This window comes from Ammospiza nelsoni, chromosome 2 (assembly GCF_027579445.1).
Source record: "Ammospiza nelsoni isolate bAmmNel1 chromosome 2, bAmmNel1.pri, whole genome shotgun sequence".
Lineage (NCBI taxonomy): Eukaryota > Metazoa > Chordata > Aves > Passeriformes > Passerellidae > Ammospiza > Ammospiza nelsoni.
In genome coordinates, this window is record NC_080634.1 from 92522647 (window position 1) to 92543580 (window position 20934).

General features: G+C 38.4%; 1 protein-coding gene across 4 annotated transcripts in view; it reads left to right on the plus strand.

The window, feature by feature from the left end:
• RGPD4 (RANBP2 like and GRIP domain containing 4) overlaps nt 1-20934 on the plus strand; it is a 33457-nt gene that overhangs the window by 1002 nt on the left and 11521 nt on the right. For 2 of the 4 annotated variants that reach the window (XM_059494048.1, XM_059494046.1), the window contains exons 2-20: nt 1673-1740; nt 2277-2388; nt 3283-3435; nt 4293-4523; nt 4957-5102; nt 6491-6683; nt 7351-7441; nt 8288-8497; nt 9033-9211; nt 9296-9471; nt 9749-9872; nt 10208-10369; nt 10692-10829; nt 10921-11067; nt 11493-11675; nt 11758-11841; nt 12346-12481; nt 12653-12750; nt 13264-17656. In XM_059494048.1, coding sequence (XP_059350031.1) covers nt 1673-1740; nt 2277-2388; nt 3283-3435; nt 4293-4523; nt 4957-5102; nt 6491-6683; nt 7351-7441; nt 8288-8497; nt 9033-9211; nt 9296-9471; nt 9749-9872; nt 10208-10369; nt 10692-10829; nt 10921-11067; nt 11493-11675; nt 11758-11841; nt 12346-12481; nt 12653-12750; nt 13264-17656 — 7024 coding nt within the window. Of the gene's footprint in view, nt 1-1672; nt 1741-2276; nt 2389-3282; nt 3436-4292; nt 4524-4956; nt 5103-6490; nt 6684-7350; nt 7442-8287; nt 8498-9032; nt 9212-9295; nt 9472-9748; nt 9873-10207; nt 10370-10428; nt 10488-10691; nt 10830-10920; nt 11068-11492; nt 11676-11757; nt 11842-12345; nt 12482-12652; nt 12751-13263; nt 17657-18545; nt 18624-20934 lie in introns of those variants that run through there. The other 2 variants (XM_059494045.1, XM_059494047.1) reach the window with 2 other exon arrangements.

A 20934-nucleotide genomic window follows, 5' to 3' on the forward strand; every position in this document is an offset into this window, starting at 1 on the left:
TCAGTTTTCTTTTATGTCTTGTGTCATTAATATTCTTGTATTTGCAGTAGTATTCGGAGAGGAGGAACTGGGAAAAAATAATTTTTCTGTTATATTTTAGTAACTGGCCAGAAGGATGAGGACCTCTGCATAACTTGTTACCATTTTTCATTGTATCTGGAAAGGATCTCAGTGAGCAGTCTGATGCGATTCGTGGGAGCTATTTAATCCTGAAAAATCCTGTTCTACTGCTCTTGAATTGATTTTTTTAAAAGTTAGAATATTCAGCACTGTGTTGTGTAGTGTGAATACATCATGTTCACTACTATGCAGTAGGGCCTTTGTGCGGGCCTTGTGTGCATCGTCATTATTTGTATCTGTTTCCCAACAGCAACAAAGTTGTTCTGTGGCTTAATTGCTCTGGGTGCTGTTTAGAGCAGCCAGTGTCAAGGGCATTGCTCTCAGAACATAGGTGCTCTTTAATTGCTTTGGTGTTCCTACTGAGCTCAATAACAAAATAAACCCTCTCCTGTTGTGCTAAGACCAGCTGGTCCATATTTACTTCTTTAGTTTTTTTTTTTTTAATAAGCAATGCTTACAACTAATTCTATAAGCACAGTCACAGGTGGAAATGTTACTGATTTTCATGTTGTGTTGATTTTAGGAGGGGGGTGCTTATAAGGCTGCAAAACATTTATATTGAGGTTTCCTTCATCCATGTTTAAAAGGAGATGCCAAATGCAGCTCCATTCTGACTTTGTGTTTCTCTTCAGTGTTTCCCTTTTATAGCAGGCTTCAAAAATACAGTCTGGAAACTTGAGGTGTGCTAGGAGGCCTGCTTTCATTTGTAACTGCTTAAAATTTTGCATTAATTACAGTGGTGAGGGAGGGAGACTTATAATTCAAGTGAATTCAAAATATACACACTTGTTTGGAATCACATTTCTAACTAGCTCCAGCATTTCTTTGTTTAAAAGCAAAATTGTTTTTGAACTGATATTGAGAATTCAAGCTTTAAATTTGTCTGATTTGTTTGTAACTCAGTTCTTTAACTCGCTCCTTTCACTTTTCCTCCTGATCATGCTTCTGCCACTTTGGCTTCTTTTGTACCACCTTGTAACAGGAAGATTGTTTCACCTCTTGCTCCTAGGGTGTATATGTTAAAGTTATTTTAGTCAGAAATCAACTGGTGCATAAATGCCTTTCTTACCCAAGTGAGATTGACTTAAGCAAAAGTTGCTGTTTCCTCAAGTATACTTACACAGTAGTGTCTAATTACAGTGCACTACAGTAGGGCTAAATGGCAGATCTCTCTTGATTTGTGGAATATATTTTTCCTTGCTACATTACACAGCAATAAACTAAATGTAGATAACACTGTTCTTCCACTCTCTTTAATGAGTCATGTATGAAGTACCATGTATATAAAGGCTTGTTGTTTTCTTCTCTTGTAGTCTCTATCTTCCTAGTATATTTTGCTTTGTATTGCAAAAACTTTTATTCTTTTCATTCTTTACCTACATCTTTCAGAAACAAACCCTTATATATGATGGGTGGATTTGAGCTGATAATGAATCATCAAATTCAGTCCCTTGAGTATTAGGCATTGCTGAAAAGAGAGGTCACTCATTAGGGATTTACTTTTGAAGTACTGAATGTCTAAAGTGTGTTTGTCATGCTTTTTCTCCTTCAGAAATCGATGAAAGGATTCCTCTTTGCTAAGCTGTATTTTGAAATTAAAGAGTATGAACTTGCTAAAAGGTAACATGCATTGATGGATATTTGTTTTTTTCTTCTCTAAATGTAAAAGAAAAGCTTTGTTTTTATGAAGTAGACCAGAGAAACCAAGATGAGTATAATGCTGCTTTAAGCTAGCAGTGTGGACATTGAATGTTATTTAGATTTTTCAAATAATAGAACAATAACTTAAAAGAAGATAAGCTAAGTGGTACTGAAAAAACTTACCTGGCTGAATTGGCTGATTTTTTGGTCGTTGTATCAAGTAGTTCTTACCATTTCTACAAGTTCCTGCTTTTGCTATTTCAATCAACAGAAATACTGGCTGGTGAGGAAATAGCCTTTGTACAGGTGTAAACCATATTGCTGCTTACTTAAAGGTCCTGACAAAGTGTCTGGAACAAAACATGTCTGTGCTTCTGTGGTTTGCTAAAGCATTTAGAACAAAATATGTCTGTGTGTCCTGTGTGGCAGATAAAGTTGCTGTTAGAGCTTGGATGGGAGGGGGAGTGTTAGTGAAAAGTACTTGTTGAGTAACAGACTCTTTTTCCCCTTCATAGATATATCTCTACATACCTCAATGTACAAGAGAGAGATCCCAAAGCACACAGATTTCTTGGACAAATTTATGAAGCTGAGGATAACATAGAAAAAGCTTTTGGGTGTTACAAGGTAAGTACTATGTTGAGCTACAACCCTTGATGTTCTGATTTATTCCTTTATAAAAGGACTTCTAGAACCCTTCTGTGGCTGAACAGTCTCAAACCCATAGAAGAAAACATGCTCCTGGGGAAACTGTGTCATACACATTTAACTATGGAAAGCACATGAACCACTGTGGAGAGGATTCTTCACTTGATATTGCTTGCTTCTGTAGTATATTTTGAAGTTGCTTCTTTGTTTTTTCTGGACTTGATCTTTAACCTGCTGTTAAATTCTGCCCAAGTCATGCATAGACTCTTGGACTACTGTCACAGAATCCTGTCATACAAACTGTGATGACAGCTGGAGTTTAGCTGCTGCTAGAAGACTAGAGGCTTAGTGTGTTTGTGGTTTTTTGTTTGGTTTTGAAGAGGGCAGGAGCAGAGGGGATGGTCAAATCTAATTTTGATTAGGCAAGCATATTAATGTCAAATTTCCAGTTGAGTTTCCTTTGTTCCGGTTCCAGAGAGACTCAGAAGTCTGGCAAATACAACTCTGTGTATGAAGTGCTATCACACTCCTTAAACTGTGTCTTAGTTTTTTTTAAAGTTTTTACACCTGGCTAGACTAGAGGTTGTTGTAGTCCTGCTGTTTGTGTATAGCAGTAGCTGGTGATAGATACAGAGGAAATGGTTTGCATTATTTCTTTTATGCTTTCCTCAATTTTAGCAGTTCTATTGGGGTGCTGTAAACTAGTGGGAGCATGTAGAAAGGCTTTTCTTATATGCTCTGTATTTATAGGTTTAACTCATTTGAATAGCTGGGTATGTTTGTGGGGGTGTAACTCTTACCTGTTGTACATGGACCATAAGTTAAAGTTGCCTTTTTCTATTTTTACTCCTGTGTCTGCATGGGGAAAAATAGCGTTCTGTGGAGTTGAACCCAACACAGAAAGATCTTGTACTGAAGATTGCAGAGTTACTATGCAATAATGACATCACTGATGGAAGAGCAAAATATTGGGTTGACAGAGCTGCTAAGCTCTTTCCTGGGAGCCCTGCTATTTACAGGTTGAAGGTAAGTTCAAAATTACTTGGTTCAAAGGCCTGAACAAGCTTTCAGTACCTGTGTGGAGTGCCTTTTGCGTGTTGCCTCAAGCAAAGTCTTGCTAAATTATTTTAGTATCTTTAATATTAAAGCAACTATTAGATATTATGCTCCTAGTCTGACATTTTTGTCCAGTTTTAAAGGAAGCTGCAGCTGCATGCTTTCATACCCTTTCTAATGTTTCAAGTTGAATTTTCTTCCAGAATGCTGAGAAATTGTTATTTATCACAGTCAAGGAGTTGAAGATTAGATAGGTGTCATTTGTTCTTTCCATTGTGTCTCTGGCAGGAAGGTAGCTGATCTGTGAACTCAGACTTTGTTGCTTTACACTGCTTTTTTTTGTTTTGTTTTTAAATCTGTAGTGTCATAATTTCTGTGGTGTGTGAAAAATGCTGCCATTCTCAAATACCATGTAAATACTTTATGCCATGCAATGTCACTTTTGCACTGGTACGTTAATTTTGTGTTGCTTTTTAATTTTGTGTAATTTTGGGCAGCAGCCACATTGAAGTCTCAAGGTGTTTGGGTTTTTTTAAAGCAAGGTAGTCTATGGCATGCTCTGCTATCACTGAACCAAATGTTTTGAGAAGCACTTCTCTCTTGGTAAGAGGCAAATTCTTCTGAGGACTTTTCTTCTGTGATCGTCATGTACATTTTTAAATATTTGAGTAGTTAATCAAACTTCATGTAATACCTGAAAGCCATTAAGAGTACTCTACCTAGAGCAATGTAGTCTGTGTAGTGAAGAATGATACTTAGTACTGTAGTTGCTCAAGAGACTGATGTGGCAAATGAAATACTAATATGTTGCCTTCATATTTCAACAGGAGCAGTTACTGGACTGTAAAGGTGAAGATGGGTGGAATCAGCTTTTTGACCTGATTCAAGCAGAACTTTATGCAAGACCAGATGATGTCTACATAAACATCAGACTAGTGGCGCTCTATCGTTCAAATAACAGATTAAAGGATGCTGTGCTCCACTGTCAGGAGGCAGAGAAGAGAATACCTTTGCAGTCAAGCTTGGAATGGTGTTCCTGTGTTGTAGAGACATTTGAGGTGTTTAATCATATTTTGATCCTGTGGTAGTCTTCCATATCTTTTTACCTGGTCTATTTCTCTTAGTATCCTTATTCTGGCAGCTGTTTCTCAAGGGATTTAACTCCTTCAAATGCAAGTCTGCTGAAACCAGTGGAACTACAAAATACTTCTTGTGTGGTTTTTTTTAATTGGAATTTTCTCCCTAAAATTAAACTTTATAGAGCTATTGAGTTTCTAACTTCAAAAGCTCAGTTAGACACAGCAGTTCCATTAGGGATAATATTGCTCAAGCAAGTAGTTCCCTGGAACTTTGCTGCTGAAGAATATGTTAAGTCTCACCTGTGAAACTGGATTGTGCAATAAATGCTACTAGTGTGTTTTGGAGAAGTACTGCCCTTGTCTTCATGGAAGGATGACTGTTCCTTATCCTGTGATGAACTTTCTTCTTTAGGAATATCTGGAATCTTTACAAGACTCGGAGTATGATAAAAATAACTGGAGAACTATCAAGAAAGATCATCTGCTGGCCTATTCCAGCTTTGTCAAACTGACACTTTCTTCTAGAGATGTTCAGGAATGCAGAGAGGCACTTGAAAGGTACTGTTTAAACTTTTCTGTAGTAAGAAGTCCTCTTAAGAATTGTTTGGGGTCACATAACATCTGCTAAGCTTCTGTTTCACAGCTTATCTTGTTTTTGGATGGGAGAGGAGATTCTCTGTACTGACCAGCAGGAGTGTTTCTTACTGGGTGTGAACCCCAAACTATCTTTGACAGATGCTTGAATGGTCAGCACACAGCCATGGAGAAGACTCATTTATATCCTGGGTCTTGGTACCTTTTCCTCTGATTGGAAAAGTTGTTCTGTACTTCAGCAGTTGACTAATCCAGATTTCCCAAACAATTGGAAAAAAACACTGGCCCAAAAAAACTCCAATCCAAAGCAACAGAAGTCAAACTGAAAAGCCAAAGCTACCTCTTGTGTGTGTCAACTTTGTCCTAGTCATTCTATTATTAAGTAACACAGCACACTGGAGTAATTAGGAACTTTGTGTATATAGTGTAATGGGGAGGGAGGAAACCACCTGAAGCAAGAATAGTCTCCTTCAGAGGAAACTGGTGATGTTACAGCTGGCTTAAAGGCTTACCATCCATGGTGCACCTAGAATAGTACAAAATAGTGTTTGTAGTCAATAATTTGTGTGTTTGTTTCTTGCCATTATCTTTTGTTTGTTACTGGTTTTTACTAATTTGTTGTTCCTCAGTACTATAATGGCTGTTATATTGCAGTCTGTAAAAATATTCCTGAGTCTGTTGATCTTGCATGAGTATTTGAAGCAGTATAGAATGGATGAGCAATATTTAATACCCATGCATATTTTATTTTATTTTTTTCCTCTAACATTGACCATGTGGGGTTTTCTGCTTCTGACTTATTAGAGAGTTTTGAGATGTTCACATCTGAAGCATTTCCAGATCATAGCAATGCTGACAGCCATTATAGTCTTGTCCAGTAATTGAAAAAAATTTTTAACTGTTTTCTGGAAGTCCTCTCCTGAGTGGGGCTTGTATAGTAATCTAAAGGCACTAGAATTTCTGTAGTACCTTCCTTTTTTGAACAGCCTAATAAACAGTATTTTGGACCTTTTTGATAATAAAAAGAAATGGCAGAATCAATAATACCTCCTGTATGTCTCTAAATCTGCAGTAGTGAACAAGTTTATCCACGTGGTTCAGGACAATAGTTTTAAAAGTAGCTGTGCAAAAATGTGACGAAAAAGACTAGGTATCTAGGTAGTGCTTAAACTTGAGAGCTTTGGGAGTGTGAGGTGATGATACTTCCTAGTAACTTGGGTTTAAGCAATAGAAACAGTGCTTAGCATTGACTCATGAAGTTACTTAATTCACAGTTAAATAGCATGAACCCCAATCAGCTGCTGTAGCTTTTACCAGGACTCTGTTTAGAATTAGTCTTCTCTGCATTTTAGTTTTGATCGTGCACTTCAGTCAGTGAAACCATATGTGAGTGCGGCTGACGAGTTGTCTCGTACCTACGTGGAAATGAGAGGACAGCTGTACATGCATGCTGGAGCTTTGCTGCTGAAAATGGCCCAGGACAACGAGACACAGTGGAGAGCTATGTGTGAACTAGCAGCATTGTGTTATCTCCTGAGTTTTCAGGTAAATGATTTTTCAGTCTAAGCCTTCACTTGATGCTTTTCTTGACATTTTCTAGTTGTTCATATGTTGAATTCCTGTATTCCTGAGATGAACTAGTGTTTGTGTATCTAAAGGAGAACTGTCCTCACTCACCAAACCCTCCTCTGTCACAATTGTTTAAAATTTTCAAATGACACAAACAGGCTAAAAGTTACCTTCAATTGTTCCCCTTGCCAGAGTAACCTGATTCTTAAGTATTAGTGCATTTATTTCCTGTAGTGTATTTCCTTTTTCATAATACAAGTACACATGATGAGTGTTAAATTTTAAAAATTTAAACTTTTAAATTAAAAAAAATCAAGATTCTTTGCTTTATGAATTCTTTGCCTTGACTGTCCTTTTTATACCATTGCTTGCATTGCAGGTATTACTTGCTCTTGTGTACATTTAATGTTACTTTCAAGAGCTATACTTGCACATCTGTGTACTTTAGGTGGGTTCTCTGCTCTCTTTGCCCATCCCACACAAAACCATAACCCAATATATGTACCTTCAGAATGAATAATGCCTGTTTTCTTATAGCTTTCTAATGCTAAAAATAAGCTTATTTCTTAATTTCTAAGGTTCATTTAAATGTCCTGCTCTTACTGTGGTAAAACCTGTAACAATTTTCTCCTTACTTCACCAGGTTCCTAAACCAAAGTCAAAACTCATAAAGGGGGATCAAACTGGACAAGATATGCTAGAAATGTTGGCCTGTGATCGAAAAAGCCAGTCTGGTAATAAAAAAATACCTGCTTAGTTCCATTTTAGTGCTGCAAATCTACTGTAAAGTCTAAGATTTGTTAAAGAACACATTTGTGTATCTTGTAACGTTGTCACTCCAGTGTATAGTAAAGCCTTATAGATTCCGACTACATATGTAAAACAAAACACTACTTTGGTTCTGACACCTAAAGTTAATTTTCTCCTCTTAAGCTGCTGGTAGAGTGTGTTCTCCTTGTTTCAATAGTGGTTGGGGTTTTTCCTCCTTTTTGACTTTCTAGTATGCTAAGGTAGAATTTAACTTTTATCATCTGTTAAATCTACTGGAAATGGCTTCTGCTTGCTCATGCTGTTTTGCAAGTATTGTTAGCCCCAAGAGGGAAAGAAAAGATTAGCTTGTTTCCCTGATCTTTTTATCCTTTCACTTGTTCATCAGCTTAGGTCTTTTTCCTGCCAAGTATAGACAATGTTTCAGTCTACAAAATTCTTAGAGATGAAAACACATGAAGCTGCCAGACATGAGGTTCATTTACTTCAGAATGGATTTTGTTCTGCTTGTATCACATCTGTAAGGTCACTTGCAATGCCCTTAGAAGATTCATGGTGGGAGGGCTCTGTTTTCCTAAAGAACTGCATTTAAAAATTCTTTGGGGTTGTTGTCACTAAAAGCTTGGAAAGCCTATGTGCTGAAACACTGACCTAATTACAGGGAGAACATACCTGAACAGTCTGTAGGTTTCATAAGGGGAAATCCTGATTCCCATCCAGCTTTCAGTAGCAAAGAGCAGTCCAGCATAGCAAATAGTGCTTTCCTTGTGTTCACTGTTTTATTTATGTGAAGTGGTATTTTTGTGTTCTAGGTCATATGCTGCTGAATTTAAGTCATGGCAAGCAAGACTTCTTTAAAGAGATTGTGGAATCATTTGCAAACAAGAATGGCTCATTTGCATTGTTTGATAGCCTGTTTGAGAGTGGAGCCTCTAGAGAGAGGTCTTTTATTGGCACAGATGATATTGGAAATGTCAGTACACAAGCACCAGTGCAAATAGAACTTCACAAATACGATATTGGTAAGAACTGTTACTTTCTGAAACTCAGCCCAGCTCTGCGTAGCATAACCTCTTCTGCAGATACTTGTGGAAGAGGTACTGGTACACAAATACTTGTACTGTAACAAAAGACAAATACCTGGAATGGCTGTCCAAAGTTGCCTTAATGTCATAGAAAAGACTTATACTGTATTGCAGTGTAAAGTAGTGCTTCTTCAGTACTTCCTTAAGGATTTTTGGAGAAGTAAATAGGTTTGCTAAAATCAGTTATCTGTTGGACAGAATAAGCTGAGAATGGAATAGATGAGGGTCATCCCCTCAGAAGCTTCAGCAGTTGATGGCTTTGAGCACTTAGATGAACTTGGTATGTTTGTCTGTACTGAAGTTTGTAACTCTTTGTAAGAGTTCCAGAAACCTGGAATCTTGATGCTCATTGGTCTTAAAGTATCTTTGGCCCTTGTGACGGAGTGCAATGTGAAATCCAGCTTTGATCAGATAGTGGTACTGAGGGCTTGCAGGAAGCTGACATTTGCATCCAACCTTGTTTTCTGCGCAGGTGCCATTCGATTGCACAATGGCAGTCTCCAGCACCTCGTGTGGCTTGGCTTGCAGTGGAACTCCATGTCAGTCTTACCCCCCATGCGCAAATGGTTAAAACAGCTCTTCCACTTGCCCCAAGAAACATCAAGACTTGAGACAGATGCTCCTGAATCTATTTGCCTGTTAGACCTTGAAGTAAGTGAACTTTCAAGTTCTTTAAGGTACTGTGCAAATTAAGTTTTTTGTAATTAATAACTCTAATTTATTTTTTAAAAACAGGTATTCCTACTTGGGGTGATATTCACTAGCAACTTACAACTGCAAGAGAAGTTTAATTCTCACTACGGTGCACATCAGCCTCAATTTTTACCATTGCCAATATGCAAACAACTCTATACTGAAAAGCAAAAATCCTGGTGGGATGCTGTTCGTACTCTTCTTCAGAGAAAATCAGTGTAAGGCTTTTTCAGTTTGGAAATGTTTGATCAAGCCTTTAGGGAGCATCTGCTACAGCAATTTGGATTGTCCCTATAGATTCTTGTAAAATTAATTTTTTTTTACATATTTTTTACATTGAATCTTTCCTGTAGTAGGGACTTGATATGCTTGAAAGATTTCTGTACCTAGAGGCAAATTAGGACTAAAGCTGCAGGCTGTATTCATGAAGTGAATGGTATATGTGAACAGATGACAATCACAAAATACTAATCAAGGAATGTTTCTTGTATTCAGACCAGGAACAGCAGCAAAACTGAGGCTTATTGTGCAGCATGGCATAAGTACTCTGCGAACACTGGACAAGCATGGCCTTCAACCTGCCTTAATCATACACTGGGCAAAAAGCTTGCAGAAAACAGTAAGCTGAGATTAGTTTTGAATACATGGAAGCAAAAGTGTTTTTCTTATTTTATCAATTATGAACAGACTGAGGGGCTGGGATGAATGTGTATTATTAAGAATATCTGAATATTTTATCAGACAAACTTATTGTTCTTGTCACTTTGTGAAATACTCTTGTCTTAAACTGTTGTGTTATTTTCTACGTGTATGTTACTTAACGTAGCTTTTCTGCTTCATGTCAGAAAAGGACTTTGGAACTCTTAAAGAAAATAAGAGAAGGATATGTAGGAGTAGCATTTTGACTTGCATTTGTTGAAATAACATCTGCATCTATTTTCTTTTCTTCACCAGGGAATTAACCTTAACTCCTTCTATGACCAGAAGGAATATATTGGACGAGGTGTCTACTACTGGAAGAAAGTTCTGCCAATGCTGGAAACTATCAAAAAGAAGAGGAGTATTTCTGAACCTACTGATCCTCTCTTCAAACACTTCCATAGTGTAGATGTTCAGGTACAGATCAATTGAGACAAGGCTGAAGAGAAGGGTCTGTGTCAGTAATGAACAAAGTTGTGGAATTTTTGTCTACATTGTAGTATTCTATGTTATTACTACTGTGAAGCTCTCAAAGGTGAGATTGGGTAATAGGGTTTTATAAAGGGGGAAAATTCTCTCCTTGTAGCTTTGGTCTTGCCTTTGAAATGGTATTTATGATTTGAAGGCACTGAACACCCTCAGTACCAACTTGCTTGAAAAAGAATTCTCCTGGTGTTACAGGAAAAAAGGTTATGTCGTTCCATTGTTAAGTATAAGTTTTCCTTCACTTTATTTGTAGGTCTTTCAGGTTGCAGCGTATGAAGAAGAGGCACAGATAGCATTTGCTATGTTGGATGCAGTTGATGGCAAAACTGATGATGCTTTAATAGCATTTGAAGCTATTGAGAATGTGGTGTCATACTGGAATCTTGCCATGGTAAGTTTGTAAATAGCATTACCCAGAAGTGCTTCTATTTATTCAGTTTTCTTCTGACTGATACTCCTCACTCTTGCATCCTATTCTTCAGATTTTCCAAAGAAAAGCAGAAGAAATTGAAAATGATGTCATGCTGCCAGAAGAACATGAAGAACATAAAACTTACCTTCTTAAAGCCAAGTATTATCTAATGAAAATTATTGCAGAAAGCTCCTCAGATATGTCAGTTGCAGAGAAAGTAAGTAATTTTTGCTTTAAAAACTTCTTCCAATGAATGCAGTAGCTTAGGTCCATTTTGAAAAATGAAATCCTTTGCATTCAAGGTACTTATTTTTGGTCCAGGCTTTCAGGCAAGTTAAATCCTGGGTAACTTCTCTAACCGACCAGATTGTGTGGTATCTTGGCTACCCTGTGGATGAAAGCTTTAATGTCAATAAAAGCTTTTGCCACTGTCTTTTAGTTTGATAGTCTGAAAAAAAAAAAAATTATTTTTGTGTGAGTTGTTTACTTATGTGAATCCTAGCAAGGTAAGAGCTTTGCTGAAAAAAACTCCAGTGTTTACATAATAAGACTTGTGAATTGCTCAGCCAGAATTCTAAATGTAGTTTGTCTTGTTCTGAGGAAGAATTGCAATCATGACTCGTGTTTGAATAAACTCTCTAGTTACCAGTGTCTCTTGAGACTGTGAGAGAAGTGTTAGATACGGTGATCCAGGAACTTGGTGAGAACTGTGAAGAGGGAAGTCTTGCCTTCAGAAACGGTCTGTCACGAACTGTAGATTCAGCAGTGAAACATTCCACTCCATCACCAACCAAGTTCTCTTTTTCACCAACTAAGACCTACAAGGTATGTTAGCCAGTTATTATTTCAGGGAATTGTTATCTTGTAAGAAAAACTCAGATGAATCAATAAACTTTTTTTTTCCTAGTTCTCTCCAAAAACTCCCCCTCAGTGGGCAGAAGACCATAAATCTATACTTCAAATGATTTGTCAGCAAGTGGAAGCTTTAAAGGTAAAAATTCTGTCACCATTTTCAGTAATGAACTGTTAGTTTTTTAGTTATGGTAAGGATCTAGTGATAAGTGCATGGGCTAACTTACAGTTCCTAGAATTACTTTCCGTAAATAGCTTCATAAAATTAGTACCAGAGTAAATCCTTTTGCTTAAAAGCTCCTCTCTGGGACGTGGGCAGGAGTGCTGAGGCAGCCCGTCTAAGGGACTCTTTCTCTATGTAGAAAGAATTCTGCTTTTATCAGCTTGGTTCTCATTCACTTGGTTCTGGTTTTTTTAACTGGCTTGTTCTGGCTTTAGAACACAATGAAAGTACTTTGTACTCCATGCACATGTCTCGCATGATCTGGCAGGTACTACTTTTTTTTTTTTTTTAATTAGTCCCATACCATGGATTGAACATGCTTTTTAATAGTAAAAGGGAGGTGATCATGCCTTATATTTTCTTTGACAAATACCTGTGCAATCAATACTTACACTCTTGCTTGGCACCCTATCTCAACAGAATGATTTGCAAGAAATGAAACTTAATAATTCCAACACAAATGCATCTCATCGGTGGCCTGCTGAAAACTATGGAACTGATGCAATACCAGACAGTTATCAGAGAGCACAAAATCTTCATGAAGCCCCTTTAACAGGCAAGTTGCTGCAGAATTTTTATCTAAATGCTTAGCTATATCAAGATTTTTGAAAACAACGCTAAAATGTCTTAATGATTCACTGTTAAAATCTGATTGCTAGCAAGAGTATGTAGAAAACAACAACAAGAAAAGATAAGTGTTGACTGTTTTCCTGGTGTTCCTTTGTAGTTGCTACCACTGGCCCATCTGTGTTCTACAGCCAGTCACCTGCCTATAACTCTCAGTATCTTCTGGGAACTGCTGCAACCAATGTAACACCGGCAAAGGTGAGAATAATTTTTTTTCCTTAAAATGCTTCCAATGATCTGAAAACGACTGACTGGTTTTGATTCTGTACATTGTTGGATGTAATTGCAGTTCCTTATGCAGAATTTGGTCAACTTAAACTGCTAGGGATAAAATTATAATTTGTCTCCCTGCTTAACTTCTGGGATATGGAGTTTGGGTGGAAAAGCTAGAAAAATATTTTATATGTGTGTACATTTCTCGTACTGGTATGTATGATAGCGCTTAACTATTCCCCCCTTAATTGTGTGGCAAAAGAGAATGGGGTTTTCAAAACTTTTTTTCATGTAAAAGCCACTCATATTGTGCCCCTTTTTCAATGTTTGTTCTCAAATGCCCATCAAGTTTCAAGCTAAGGTAAAACTGGTTTAGGTTTAAACTTGAAAGCATGCCTTTCTTTTAAGAGTGCACGTTACACGGGCTTCAGCACAGTAATATTTTGTCCTCTTTGTTACCCTAATAAGCAGAGCACTTGTTGTCTGCTTTTTCTTTAGCCTCCTGTCTATGGCATGAACCGACTTGCGCCTCAGCCACATATATATTCCTATCAGCCACCACCCATGCATACACCACCTCTGCAAAACACTTCTGGTTGTATGTTTTCCCAAGAAATGTATGGCCCACCTCTGCGTTTTGATTCTCCTGGCACTACACTCATTTCTCCTCGTACAGCTGATGACTATTACAACTACAGTGTTCCACAGGCAAGCACCAATCCAACACTGCCTAAACCAGGCTATTTCACAAACCGTTCAGCCACGCCACCCACCTTAAAGCCTGCAGAACCAAAAGCAATGCCTAAATTTGGACAGCCAGGAACAGCAGAAGGATCAAAACCACCCATGTCAACACCAGCACAGCCAAGTCAGCCAACAACTTTTAAGTTTAAACCTAACTTCAAGTCTAATGATGGAGACTTCACTTTTTCTTCTCCCCCTCAAGTTGCTCCACAGCCCCTTAATGCACCTTTTAATAGTAGAGAAAGCCTCTTGGATCTTCTAACATCTGACAAACCTTTACAGGATGATAGATACGTTGATCAAAAGCCAGTTAGTGATCCCACAAACAGTTCAAGAAATATTTTCAATTTTAGCAATAAACATATTCCAGGCATGTCTCTCCGAGATAACACAGGACAAAATGTACACAAAAATGTGGGTTTTGAGAAGAGTGATACATTTAGTGCTCAAGAACCAAGTAAGCCTGTATTTATGGCTTCAAATTCAGATTTGGCCAATAGAAGTCATGAAACAGAAGGAGGAAGCACCCATGGTGGAGATGAGGATGATGATGGTCCTCATTTTGATCCTGTAGTACCACTTCCTGATAAGATTGAAGTAAAGACAGGTGAGGAAGATGAAGAAGAATTCTTTTGCAACAGAGCCAAGCTCTTTCGTTTTGATGCAGAATCTAAAGAATGGAAAGAAAGGGGTATTGGAAATGTGAAAATACTGAAACATAAAGTATCTGGCAAATTTCGTCTCTTAATGAGACGGGACCAAGTGCTGAAAATCTGTGCAAATCACTACATAAATACTGATATGAAATTAACTCCAAATGCTGCATCAGATAAGTCATTTGTATGGCATGCTTTAGACTATGCAGATGAATTGCCAAAACCAGAACAGCTTGCAATTAGATTTAAAACACCTGAAGAAGCAATGCTTTTCAAAAAAAAGTTTGAGGAGGCACAGAATATTTTAAAATCCTTGGGATCAAATGCTGACACGTCTGTGGCTCAGAGCAGTGGAACTGCAAAAGAAACAGCAAATCAAGACATCAAGGAGCCCAACAGAACCACTTCTGGGACCATGAACTTGGGCTTTCAGTTTCTAAAAGATGGAACAAGCAGTGAACCTGACAGCAAAGGCACCCTTACAGCTACATCCACTGCATCTAGCACTACCATTTCATTTGGGAAGGATGCTCAGCAAGCCTGTTCTTCTGGTGGGTTTGGGCAGCATCTCTTAAAGAAGGACCAATGGGTGTGTAAAGTGTGTTTAGTTCCAAATGAAGCAACTGTAAAGAACTGTGTAGCATGTGAAAGTCCAAATCCAGGTATGTGGGAAACACATGGCACTCCAATGACTGGCTCTGCAAGTTTGAAACCAAGTGGTAACACAGTGCAGGACAAGTTTGGATCTCCTTTTGCTAAAAAGGAAGGTCAGTGGGACTGCTCTGTATGCTCAACCCGAAATGAAGCAGAAGATGTGAACTGCTCTTCCTGTCAGAGTCCAAAACCTCAAAATCAACCAAATACATCCATACCTTCTGTTCTGGCATCTGCTGGTCTGGAGCTTGGTTCCATTGCTGATACAAGTAAGCCACAGAAAAATGGGTTTGAAGGGCTTTTTACTAAAAAGGAAGGTCAGTGGGATTGTAGTACTTGTCTTGTGAGGAACGAAGGTTCTTCGCTAACCTGCGTAGCCTGTGAAACGCCGAATCCATCTGCTAAGCCAGCTGGCGATGCTTTGCCAACTCCTGCTTTTGGCTTGAAAAGTAAATTGCCTGAACTTGGTGGAGGACAGTTGGCAACAGGCTTTAAGTTTGGTCTTGAGCAAGGCAAGACACCACCATTTACATTTCAGATTTCTTCTGATACTGAAGCTAAGCCTGCAAAGGAAGGATTTAGCTTTTCAATGCAAATGCCTGCAGGTGGATTTAAATTTGGGATACAGGAGTCTAGTAAATTTGGGATACAGGAGTCTAGTAAAAATACCACTAAGAAAGATGAGCCATCCAAAGAGCATACAACTGGTTTCTTAAAAAGCGTTGATGAAAAAGACAAAAAGGAATTGCCCTCAGACAGTGGAATTGGATTCCAATTTCAAGAAACAGCAGACAAGGAGAAAATTGACTTTGTTTTTGGGCAAAATAGCAGCACTTCTACTTTTGCTGAGCTTGCAAAAAGTACTCCTAGGGAAGGTTTTCAATTTGGCAAAAAGGACCCTAACTTCAAAGGCTTTTCAGGTGCAGGTGAAAAGTTGTTTTCTTCACAAAATTCTAAAACAGATCAGAAAGCTAACACCTCTGCTGACCTTAGTGAGAAGGATGATGATGTGTATAGGACAGAGGAGAGCGATGATATCCATTTTGAACCTATAGTTCAGATGCCTGAAAAAGTAGAACCTTTTACAGGAGAGGAAGATGAGAAAGTGTTATACTCCCAGAGAGTAAAGCTGTTCAGGTTTGATCCAGAAACAAGCCAGTGGAAGGAACGTGGGGTGGGCATTCTGAAGATTCTTAAAAACGAAGTTAACGGCAAAGTAAGAATATTGATGCGGCGTGAGCAAGTACTGAAGGTGTGTGCAAATCACTGGATAACGACAACAATGAACTTGAAACAGCTGTCTGGCTCAGATAAAGCATGGATGTGGATGGCCAATGACTTTTCTGATGGTGATGCAAAGTTGGAGCATCTGGCAGCAAAATTCAAGACACCAGAGCAGGCTGAGGAGTTCAAACAGAAGTTTGAAGAATGTCAGAGGCTACTACTAGATATACCACTGCAGACACCCCATAAACTTGTTGATACAGGTAGGACAGCTCAGCTTATACAGAAAGCAGAAGAAATGAAGTGTGGCTTAAAAGATCTCAAAACTTTTCTGACAGATGACAAAACCAAACTGTCAGAAGAGGAAAGTGGAAACCCTGCTTGTACCAGCAGTACTTCTGATTTGGTTATAAAGCCACATGCTGAAAGTACAGGCCCTACTCTGGAGTGGGATAACTATGACTTGCGTGAAGAAGCATTGGATGATAGTGTAAGCAGTTCTGTATATGCATCACCTCTTGCAAGTAGCCCTGTAAGGAAAAATCTGTTTAGATTTGGAGAGTCTACCACTGGTTTTAGTTTCAGCTTTAAATCTGCTTTGAGCCCATCCAAATCTCCTGCCAAACAGAATCAGAGTAGAACATCAGTAGGCACAGATGAAGATTCTGATGTTACTCAAGAAGAGGAAAGAGATGGACAATACTTTGAACCTGTGGTACCTCTGCCTGATCTTGTGGAAGTGACCAGTGGTGAGGAAAATGAGCAAGTTGTCTTCAGCCATAGAGCCAAACTCTACAGATACGACAAAGATGCAAATCAGTGGAAAGAGAGAGGGATTGGGGATATCAAGATATTGCAGAACTATGACAACAAACAAGTTCGTATAGTAATGAGAAGGGACCAGGTACTAAAACTCTGTGCCAATCACAGGATAACACCAGAGATGAATTTGCAACAAATGAAAGGATCTGATAGAGCCTGGGTATGGACTGCATGTGACTTTGCAGATGGGGAAAGAAAAGTGGAACTTCTGGCTGTGCGATTCAAGCTGCAAGATGTTGCAGACTCATTTAAGCAAATTTTTGATGAAGCAAAGCATGCCCAAGAGAGAGAGACACTGATAACACCTCTTTCTTCTCGTGCCAATACACCAAAGGAATTTCCATGTGGTAAAAATGCTGTAGCTGTGCTAGAAGAAACAACCAGAGAAAGAACTGATGTCAGCCATGGTGATGATACTTCTGATACAACTGTAGAGGCTGCAGAGGTGGCAAGTACTTCTGAAACACCAACAAAAACAGTGGTTTCTCCTCCAAAGTTTGTATTTGGATCTGAATCTGTCAAGAGCATTTTCAGTAATGAAAAATCAAAGACATTCACATTTGGAAATACTTCAGCCACTGGTTCTCTCTTTGGCTTCAGTTTTAATCCCCCAAGAAAGAGTGAAGGCCATATTCCAGCATCTCAGGACACAGCACAGAAAGAGCCAGAAGGCTCTGAACCACCTAAAATCTCAAATGCTACTCAGAAGCCTGTAGACAGCAAGGTAGACAACTTGCCAGCTTCATCACAAGATGGACCGTCCAACTTCTCATTTAGAATTCTGGAAAAAGGTGAGTAGGAGTTTTACTAGTAATTCAAGTATGCAACTTACTAAGCAGTCAGCTCTGTGCTATTCATTATTGTTTATTCTCTTGAGAATAGGTAGTGTCTTTCAGTTTTGATGCAGGTATCCACATGTTCTCCAGTGGTTCAACTAAAGAAGGGAATTTCAAGTCATATTTTCATTTTTATTTGAAAATAACTTTATGATGCAGGATGGAAATTTGTGTACTGAGATCAGAATTTTCAGGTAGAGCTTAAACTCTGAAGTGCTGCATCTGAATCTTGGATTTAAATGCCCAAAGAATTTGTGGATTTGCTTTTGGGACTTAAATAGATAGTTGATGTTGTATGTACCTGCGTCTTTACTCTGAGTGGCCAAGTGTGAGAACAGCGGATGTATGCTTCAGCTAAAAATTGCATTATCCCCATAATTAAGTAGATGGGTATTCTGGAACTTGTCTATACTTTGTTTCAAGTGTTAAATACCAGCCTCTGTAATTTTGGTTGTGTAGCTTAACATCAAATGTCAGCCTGCTTCCTGAGCCTGAAAAAGAGATTGTGATGGCATACTCAGTTGTATGGTTTCTGTTATAGTCTGAAAAAGATGCACAGGCAGAAGCTGTGGCTGTGACAGGAGCACTGTAATGGGCTGAAGTGTCTTTGTGAAAAGGATGGGATGTCTCAGAATTATGAACATGTCCTGTCTTTTTATTAGCTTAAGTGTAGTGAAGTGACATGGCAGAAGCTGATAGCTGCAGTTCATTAACATGAGTTGGATAAGCTTGTGTAGAAACAGATGAAATTTCCTGCTGTGAAATATGACTATGGAATACTTGCAGAACATAGAGAAGTCTGTTCTATCCTTTTAAAATTATATACCAACAATTTATTTTTTAGGGTTTAATTTTAGCCTCTTTAAATCTAATCCAATGGCCTTTTGGACAAGCACATCCTCCATGCAACCTGATAGTAAAGGTATTTGCATACTGCACTGAATGTGTGATAAAAACACTCTAGCAGGCATGGACAATAACCCAGCTGGGTCAAAGCAGCTGGCTCAGTAATCCTTATAATTAACATGCATGCTGAAGGAGAGTACTTAAAATTGTGTGTCTGACTACTCTATTTGTCCTGTCAAAGAATGTTTCTAGCCCTTTGTATGTTTACATGAGCCAGCACAATGGATGGCCCTGTTTAAGCTTCTGGCTTCTGTTTGTCCTGTTTTTTGAGGATATATGCCCTGCACTTCTTCCATCACAGTTTTACTATGCGTGCACACTAGATCTCTTAAATTCCATTTTTCTAGAGAAATTACATTTTTGTTTTCAGAGAATGCCTTGTGGTGCCTGATGTGGTTTACTCTATGTCAATGACATAGCCTGAAGATCTTGAGACAGCTTATCCAGTCAAGAGCTTGAATGTATTTAGCCTCTGTGGAAGTGTTCTCTTCAGTTTCCCAACTGTCAGTGTTAACTGCTGAGCTTTTAGAAAGAAAGAATGCACAGAAGTGAGAGCCACCTTCATATATAATCTATAGTCCACCTTAGTTGTTAGAAAACTTCTGCCAATTTGTAACCAATTTGTTTACATTCAGATCCTGTAGACAAAACTGCTACAGCTTATAGTTTGATTAGATTTGACTGCTAGTGTGCTGCTTGCAAGTATGCTTGCTGTAAGAATGCTCAACTTACACGGTTTTAAAAGTATTTTAATTTTAAATAACAAACTTTTGGTCTGCATAAGACAGTCTTCCAGTATTAGTGTCTTGCATTGTTTCAAAGTGTCAAAATGTCATTTGATAAGCTGTTCTTACTTGAGCACTGAATTCCTGTTCTGTATACATAACCTAAAGTCACTTGCTCTGTATTTTCAACCATCCCTGTGGATGGAGTTTGTGAACAATTAATTTCTATTTTCATAAGTGTCCATAATGTGGAGTGATTAATCATTCTGTGCCAATGCACACATGCAAGAACTTTTCCTACCTCGGATTGATCATGGTTTTATATGGGGGCATATGGCAGGGGGAATGTATTTAAAGAAACAAAATAAGCCTTTCTGGTACTTTAGACTGTTCTTCACTTCTACTTTTCTAATAATTAGGTTGTGATTATATTTTTAGTGGTTTGTTCACAGTTGATAATTGTCTTCAGTGTAACTTTTTGTTCTTTGAGCTCTGACTTAATCGCAAAGGATTTTGAGAAGTCCTTCCTAAATTAGGTTTTCAAGCCTATCCAGTAAAAATATGATGTGAATTTTTCTTAGGGGGAACTTCTTTTGGAGAATGGTTTCTGAGTTGTGCTGGAACAACATTTAAAAGAAGTTTAACCTTGGTAGTTCTGCACCTCCATGCATTTACGTTTTTCGGAGATCAGGTTATAAACTTCTTCTAAGTTCTTATTTTAGTTTTGGCTGGGATAAAGTTAATTTTTTCTCAGTAGCTGGCACAGTGCTAGGTTTTGGATTCAGTGTGAGAACAATGCTGATTACACACTGATGTTGTGGTTGCTGCTAAGCAGTGCTTACCCTAAGTCAAGGACTTTTTTTTTTTTTGTCTCATGCTGTGTCATTGAGGAGGTACACAAACAAAAGCTGGGAGGGAGCTTTGCTGGAACTCAAAGTGGCCAAACGGATATTCCTCACCATAGAACATCATGCCCAGTTTATAAACTGGTGGAGTTGTCTGGAAGAGGGGTCAGTAGGAGTGTGGGAATGGAGTCTGGCATTGGTCAGCAGGTGGTGAGCAGCTGTATTGTGCCTCATTTGTTTTTCCTTAAGCTCTACTTTTTCATTTTAGTATTATTATTTATTTTATGTCACTTCTGTTTCAGTTTTTAAACTGTTCTTATCTCCACCTGCAAATTTTACATGTGATTCTCCTCCCCATTCCACCAGGTTACAGGATGTGCAGCAGCAGCTCTGTGGCACTTAATTGCCAACTGGGCTTAAAGACACCAGTGCTTTACAAGTCTGAGTCATGTCAGTTGCAGGCTACTGTACCTGTTAGCATGCTTTAGGGTTTAAACTGGTGCTTTCTTCTTCTGTTCAGAAGATATTAATTGATCAATGCATGAGGGGAAATATCAGCATTGTGACTAGCTAGAGATATTTAATGTCAGTTCAAACAAAAGCAAGAATACAGTACAGCCTTGAAAAGAACTGTTGTGCATGATATTGTTCTGAATTCTGTTTCTTCCATATCCTAGTCTGGGTGAAAAAATCTACACAATTGTTAGGAAGTTCTGTTATCCTAAAATCAGGTCTTTTGAGAATACATTGTATGTAT